At 38.5% G+C, this 8,143-nt stretch overlaps 1 protein-coding gene across 1 annotated transcript in view; it reads right to left on the bottom strand.

Moving 5' to 3' along the window:
- Nucleotides 1-648: 648 nt before the first annotated feature.
- The window catches only part of WASL (WASP like actin nucleation promoting factor), a 73,563-nt gene continuing 66,068 nt past the window's right edge, over nucleotides 649-8,143 (bottom strand). The window contains exons 9-11 of the mRNA XM_006268652.4: nucleotides 7,106-7,623; nucleotides 3,743-3,851; nucleotides 649-3,377 (exon numbers count right to left, since the gene is read on the bottom strand). Coding sequence (XP_006268714.1) covers nucleotides 3,316-3,377; nucleotides 3,743-3,851; nucleotides 7,106-7,623 — 689 coding nt within the window. The 3' untranslated portion in view covers nucleotides 649-3,315. The remainder of the gene's footprint in view (nucleotides 3,378-3,742; nucleotides 3,852-7,105; nucleotides 7,624-8,143) is intronic.

Raw genomic sequence — 8,143 nt, 5'->3', positions numbered from 1 at the left:
CAAAATAAATTACCTTTTGAGGGATGTTTTTTGTGCACCTTTCAAATATGTAAGCTAACCCACTGAAAAGCTGAACTAACTTTGCCTTGTACCGGGATGAAAACTAACAATCTCTCAATTTAGCAACGGTGATGTTTAGGTTATAACAAAGACAGCAATACTTTGCAATCATAGGAGAGTAAGAAAACAACATATAGCTCACACTAAGTCCCAACCCTGTTTTATCCTCTATTGGGTAAGAAGTGATCCTGCAACATTACATACAAATCAAGTATTACACATACAATATTTCTGATAAAAGCTCAAACGGTTGGTGTTCAGTTAAGCATGTTTACTAGGCAGGCCACAATTGTTTGACCTTGAAATGTTAATGTATTATTTCACTTGCCTGTAGCAGCAGTTGTTTCCAGGGGAGTTGCTGCGCAGCTGTCAGATTTACCAGAAACACAGGGTGTTACAGTGAGTAAGAATGTGTTTATTCAGTGGCACAATCCAACTTTCCAGAGAGATTTGAGGTCACTATTTAGTGCTTTGTGGTCCTAGCTCAACAACTGAGCTTACTTTCAAAGTATGTAATCAACAAGTAGGGCTATTTCAAAACTGCTGAAGTTAATGCTTAAAAACAAAAACCAACACTGCTTTCCACTATTTGGGTCAAATTAATTTTATTATGCTCCGTGATGAATTGCCACCAGTGCAACATCCTATTCACTGTACAGTTCAAAAATTCACATACTAAAAATTTCAGTTTGATAACTGGAAAAATGAATGATTGAGAAGTTCTTACGTACAAATAAATGGCTAGCTGATACTGCCTATGCACATATAGTGTCAAGATACAAAAGCCTCATGCTAGTATGTTAATTGCTAAGGCTACTTGGACACAGTAATTTAACTGGAGTATATATGAGAGGCCTTCATTACAATGTTTAGCGATAGTGAATCAATGCCATGAAACACTATCTTCTGCCCACAGTGCAAGTGGTGGAGTGCTGAAACATGCAGCCATGGCTATTTTAGCTTAATTGCAATTGCAGTCTTCATGCCTGGGTTTAACCACACACACACTGTTTTTAAGCAAATATTAATTTGGACTTTGTGCAATAAAACAGATATACTTCTTGTACAGAAAAATCAAAGTCAAATGCCACCTTTGGCCAATGAAGAAACCGTTCTTCAAAATACACAGTGTTTAACCTCCCCAGCTCTTGCAACATGGGGAATTGGGATTCCCTGTTTGTTTAATGTAATTATACAACAGAGACTTTGTTACATTGGGTACAGAAATCCCAACTCCTGAAGCATAGGGGTTAAACAGTTCCTAATAAGCAGTGTGTTAGGAGAGCATCTGGGACTCATCCACTTAACTTTAAATGCCCTTTTGCTATAAAAATAAAGGAGATGCCAGAAGTTATATCAAAGCCATAAAACGATTTAATTTGTGCACAAACTCTTAAACCCACTAGATGTTTAGTTCCCACAGGGCTCACCCACATTCAGCTCACAATGTTCAAGTCACTACAGCAGCAAAGCTAGTAGAATGTGAACATTACTGCAAGAAAATAAAACAACTTAGAAGTTTCCCCAAGTTTTATGTGCTTAAATTAATCTTGGAAGGAAGTTAGTATCGTTTGAATAATTTAACTACTGCCTTACAACTCACACCACTTTTCAGCAAGTCAACCTTTTAAATTCCTTTCTTCTCACATGACTAGAGACTCAATCAATAAAGACTAGATTATAACTGGGTTAGAAATCCAAGCCACATCATGCAGGTCCAGCCTGTCAAGATCAGGCCAACACTGGGTTTCAGTCAATACAATTCTGGATAACTTAAGTTTAGTGTGATACCTTGACTACAGTCAAAGACTGAAGATACTATATGTTAACTATACTCCAAATATGACTGACTTAACTAAACACTCTGCATCAGTGAAATAATGTGGTTCTTTAAAATAAAGATGTTTCTACCTGAAATTTACTGTAGGTACAGTAATTAGTGCTGCAGACATTAAATACCCATCCTAGAGCAGATTAGTGTATTTTAATAGGCAGGCACTCCAATTTTTACCACACTATTAAGTACATATTTATTACAATTGTGCAAGCTGTGAAATAAGAGATCCATCCTCCAATCACTTATTCAAATACTATTTCTGTGAATAGGGTCTTGATCTTTCCCCACAAGTCTTGATCTTAAAGCCAACATAAGAAGCCAAAACTATTGCAATAATGTTCAGTACACATTTTAACTGTATATTCTGATTTACAGACTTTCCGCTTTTTTGATGTAGGACTGGTGTCTAGTATTTATGTACCATAACCCATAAAGACTGAAAAATAACACCACTTAAGTTTATTTTATTAGTACACCAATGCCCTACACATTTTAAAATGAATTTAAACATTATTGAAGCAAGCATTAAATGCAGCCCTTCAGCCCAAAACCACATAAAACTGATTTTAAAAATAAATCAAATGACTGTAGCAACTGCCAGCTTACAGTACAGCTCCAGCAATTTAGACTGTTTCTCTTTCCAAATGATGATAGCTATGGCAGTAAGGAATCAACTGGTTTGCTTCAAACAAGCCTTCACCACTGCTATATTACAAAACCATTTTGTTTAACCTCAGGTGGAGAGATCCCTAATTAAAGCATTCAAATATCACTGCTGTCCAATAGTAGACAATATTGCTACATTATGGATAAGTTATTGATTTTCATAACTAGCTGTGTATTTTTGTAGTGGTTTTGTTTTATGTAAAGCATATTGCTGAGATCTGAACTGGAAGGATGTAACGTATTGAACACCGTGCAATATTATAATCAACCTTAACATTCATGTTCTAGAGTATTTGAAATGTAGGGGCTAAATAAACTAAGAGCTGCATCATTTAAAGAATGTAGTGCTACACTAGTTTTTAATAAGAAAAATTTAGATACAGAAAAAAGTAGGGTATGAAAATAGTGTCTTCCTTCTTGCATTATAACTAAATTACATTAAGGTTTTTGTCAGTCTCACTTATTACATTTAAACTCCCTTTTTGATGGAATGGAAAAATATTCACATGTATATGATCATCCAGATGTAAACTTGCACACATTAATAGGGAGTAGCTTTGTAGAGGATTTTGACAAACCTTTACAGATTAAATGAGGTATTGCACAGATTAATAAAAAAGCAAAAGGCAACAAAAATATACAGCAAATTGGTAGAACATTTACATGATAATTTTACAGAATCCATAGACAGAAAGTAGTGTTTAGTATTTCAATCACCTTAAAAATATATATATATAATATATAATATATGATCAATCATCCCATTCGTCATCATCCTCAAAATCTTCTTCATCATCTTCTTCCTCATCTTCATCTAGGAGAAAAGAGCAATGGTCATTTTCATGTACAGCATTAACATGTTAAAAGGCTTTACTGTACCCATCATGTTCCTTTGTATGCCACATGCCCCCAGAGAAGACATTCACCTTGTTTATGAAAAAAAAGATTTTCCCAGAGTTCTGACAACACAGAGCAAAAAATCTTCAGCTCCCTTGCCATTCCTTTTCTGCTCAGAACTAGTTTTAACCCATTCACAGTTGAACTGTCTGCTGCTTTGGCTGCTCAGCTGAAAGCTGAAACTGTAGCTGCTGCAGAAGACTGGACTCCATGGACAGATGGAAGGGTCCAGTTCATGTAACACTTAAACATGACAACCCTAAGGGCCTTCCACAGACTCACCAGAAGAATGAATGGCTTTGCTCCTTTTCTGCATAACTTCCATTAATGCACCCACAATTCCTGAGGTGGGTGCAGGAGTGGGTGGCGCAGTCTCTTGGCCATCAGATACCTTGAAGCAAGAATTAAATACTATGATAAAGATGATCTATTTTGCTAAATATAATCCCAGAGATATCTTTTTACAAAACAGAAAATATTTTGTTCAATTATGAGAACATGGATATTAACTGGAACTACAGTCTCCATTTTTAGCACAAGCTGTATCCAAGGAAAAAAGAGCTTCACAAAAATCCCTTATTCTGATTAGATTTTCTCCCCTCTTTTTTGCCAGAGAATACAATTAGGCACCGAATACTCAGATTTGGACAGAGCATGATTAAGCACTAAACCTCAACTCAGTGAAACTTATTCTCATCAGAAATAGCCTTCATGCATGAAGGAAAGCTTCTTATGATATTTTAATAGGCAGGGCTTTTTGGTTACATAATAGCCTATGCTACAGATAACAGAACAGCCATTAAACATTTTTTGCTATAGATTGTTGACCAGGTTGAATGCGGATAGATAATCCCTAACTGGGAGAGAGAAGTTTGGAGACTGCAAACATGTACCAACAAGTCTATTTATAAGTCACTATATACTTTTGCAGGGTGCTTGCAGAAAGCAAGACCTGCCCTCTGTCCTAAAATAAAAATCACCAGAAAAACCTAGAATAGAAGCATGCATGCATATTTGTATGTGTATAGGGGGAAGGGGGGGAGGGGAGATTTAAAAGAATGTTATACAAATGTTATCCTATCAACAAATAACAAATGTGGTTTCTTTTTTTTCAAACCTGAGACTGTGGGAAGTGGCCAGGAGTAAGTTTTGTGGAGTAATCCAATAGAGCCAGAATGCCTACTACACTGAAAGAGGGATGTCATCAAGTGCAAGGAACAGAGAAAAAATTAAGCAAAAAAGGTCAGAATGGGAGATAGGAGGATGGGAGAAGTATAGTCCAAAACTATGTACACCAGCAATATGAGATAACTTGAAAGCTGTAACAAGCTAAGAGAATATGGAATCTAAACAGGGAGACAAGGAAGAAAGGGGGAAGTGTGGTAGAAAAGAAGAGTAGCTACAGAATACTGGAAAGGGGAATGAGGAAATCTAAAAGGAAGAGGAAGTTATAGTACAGGAGGCAAAAAAGTGGTTAAGTCCTACACTTAAGATGAAGGCTAAAAGGAACTTCCTTGGCTTCAGGTTTAAGTCACTCTTATAAAAGTTTATATGCTTTTAAATTCAGGTTGTGTTTTAAAAACTTGCATAGCATCTTCTTTTCTCCTTTCCCTGCAAAAAGCCAGATTTCAGAGCAAGGAAATTCAGAGTTAAGCTCTCAAACAGCTTTAATTCTGCCCCTTCAGTGATCCATCTTCATTACCTTCATCACTACTGAGCAAGCCTTTTCAAGTTTACAGTACGTCTACAGCCATTTGGTATCTTAGAATTGGGATGTATAGTTTTTCAGTGGAGCTTCTGAAGTGTGACCTAAACTGTTAGTAAGCAAATGATTTTATATGCAAAAAGGATGCTTCCTCACTACAGCAATCTAGTTCAAGTATCAAGCCATGCCTAAATCCCATTTAAGATCTGTGGTAAACCAGACCAGCGCTGGGGGAACATTTAAACTCTATGTTCCAGGGCAGACTAAATCATTATGTGTACGTAAAACATACTTAAGTTATATGAACAGCACTGAGTTCGGTAAAAAACACAGCACCTTCAGTTACTCTCAACAGAGAGCAGAGCAGGAGTGGTTGTTCTCAACTAGCTATTTGTAACTAACCATAACATACCAATTTTTTTAAGGTTGTAAAAAAAATCAAAAAACTAAATCAGACTAAAAAGCTACCCACCCCCAAACAAAAACTTAAATACCATCATAGCCACCACTCCATAATCTATCAATTTAAGAAATACTGTAAAACTGTTCTTAATTTTTTCTTTTTCTTCTTTTTTGCAATTTATATTTCCCCTCCCCCCCCCATACACTTTAGAACAGTGGTTCCAAGCAGTGGTGGCACTCTGGGGTGCCTCAAGATCTTTTCAAGGGTGCCGCAGTGTTAGGTGTGCAAACATGATTTGCAGATAAACCTAGGGATTTCACAGAGGAATCCATTGTTAAAAAACAAAACAAAACACAACAAAACAAGTCATTTTGCCCTGTTGTGATCTTTTTGAATTCTTTGCAACAGAAAAATTGTTCTGTCATTCTTCTGTAGTCAAAACGGGTGGAAATTAAGAGCTGGCATTTTGAAGGGTGCCTCAAGCTTAAAAATGCTGAAAACCACTGCTGTGGATATTAGGAAAAAATAAGCAGACATCCTAAATCAGTCAGTTTCCATTCTGTTGGCAATTAGGATGTAGAAAAAAAAATCTAAGAATTCCCTCCTACAACATTCCTGCTGAAACACATTCCTTGCACTTGTACTGAAAACCTCACTAAGCATGTCAACATACCAATACTGTTTATGGACACTCCCTGAAAAGGTCACCACTGCCTGACATGCCATTTTGGCGTTACTGTTCCAGCATTTCATATGCTTCAGAACTCAGTTGTAAAGCCATAAGCATGGAACTATACAAGGTACCTGTACTAGATCATTCCTACGCATCACATTTTAATTTGATTTCAAAATGGAATCCAGCAAAAGCATCGGAGGAGTTATCCAACTGTTACTGTTTACACAAGTATCATTTTAAGAATAATGTTAGACTTGCCTCAAAATTAAAGGAAAAAAAATCTTGGAAGGGCCTAAGTTATTGCATATGGGAAACCACACTTGTAGCCACTTACAAAAGGAACGGGGAGCTGCTAGTGCTCAGGATTGTGCAGAAGCTGTGGCATCTGCATGAGTCTACAGTGATACAGGTATAGCAAAATCACTCCAACTTTGAGCTTATTTCCTTCATGGTCAAAATTAAGCCAATTTGGCTCGCTTGTATTCATAGATTCATAGACATTAGGGCTGGAAGGGACCTTGAAGATCATTGAGTCCAGCCCCCTGCCCCAGGGGCAGGAAGTCAGCTATGGTCAAAGGATCCCAAGGCTGATTGCTACAGGCTCATACAGATGTAACAGTTATGTGCTCCCAGTGCACTTCTGCACCCACTGTCTATACCCCTGTATTGTAGCCAGAGTCCTCTTTAAGGAGTTCTGAGGTAAAAGCAAAAAATGTCAGTCCTATGTGGAAAAGAATCAGCTTTAACTCCAGTATGGTGCAGCCATTCATAATGTTAAATGACACATGGCTTATAATATGCTCAAAAATGAAGGGAAGATCCAGTTTTGGGGACTGAGATACAAAGAACAGCATTACTTACAGACTTCAGCTGTATGCCCTGTCGTATCTGGTCTAACAGTGCATCTCTTCCTGAGCAGGACACTGGTCGACTGTTCTGTTCTACTTTCTTTAATTGGGCACCTTCTCTTATTTGATCTAAGAGTGCTGCTTTGTTTCCTGCAGGAACTGGAAGTTGATGATCAGCCTCTGAAGTGAGGCCTGGTGGTGGAGGAGGACCCGGAGGGGGCGGTGGTGGAGGAGGTGGTGGGGGTACATATGACCCACTTGCTGGAGGTGGTGGCGGAGGAGGAGGGCCAGATGGTGCAGATGATGAATGCACTGGAGGTGGAGGAGGATACATCCTGTTTGGAGGAGGTGGGGGCACTGCTGCACCTGGTCTAGATGGAGGTGGGGGCGGCGGTGCTGCTGTGGGAGCTCTTGAAGGAGGTGGAGGTGGAGCCCCTCTTCCTCTGGCAGGAGGAGGAGGGGGACCTGAGCTATGTGGAGGCGGTGGTGGAGGTGGTCCTCCCCTGGATGGAGGTGGTGGTGGAGGTGGTGCTGAAACAGAGCAAATAAGATAAGAGTATAAAACTAGACACTACACAAAAGTCTTTCAACTAAGTCATTCCAACTAAGATGCACAGAAATAAAGAATAAAAGGCAACAAAGCCCAAGCCACCGCTTTTTCTCATCTTTTACAAGCATCTCTGTGCCTATACAAGATTATATCTCTCTTCTTGCACTAGGAACAGATATTGCATTTGTCCCTGGACAAGTTGCGCTTATGTCTGTTTTGGAACAGAAATATCCCAGGATCAGCATGTATACACATTGCCCTTATAATCACAGTTTAGTGAGCAGTTCAATGCACTGCTGCTTTTCTGCCATTGATTCAATAATGTAATCCCAGGTAACCATTCATATGCAACATCCCAGGATAAACTGTTAGTACTTCTTATCCTGTGAACCATCTAAGGATTTATCCCATGCCAAATGCAACATCTGTTTGCAGCCTTGAAGTCCGGAGTGAAGTATGCTGAAGTTGGTGTTCTTTCTTTCCTTCCTTCTAGCAAATTGG

The sequence above is a fragment of the Alligator mississippiensis genome, chromosome 4, assembly GCF_030867095.1.
Source record: "Alligator mississippiensis isolate rAllMis1 chromosome 4, rAllMis1, whole genome shotgun sequence".
NCBI classification, from domain to species: domain Eukaryota; kingdom Metazoa; phylum Chordata; order Crocodylia; family Alligatoridae; genus Alligator; species Alligator mississippiensis.
This window is presented reverse-complemented; position numbering and strand designations above follow the sequence as displayed.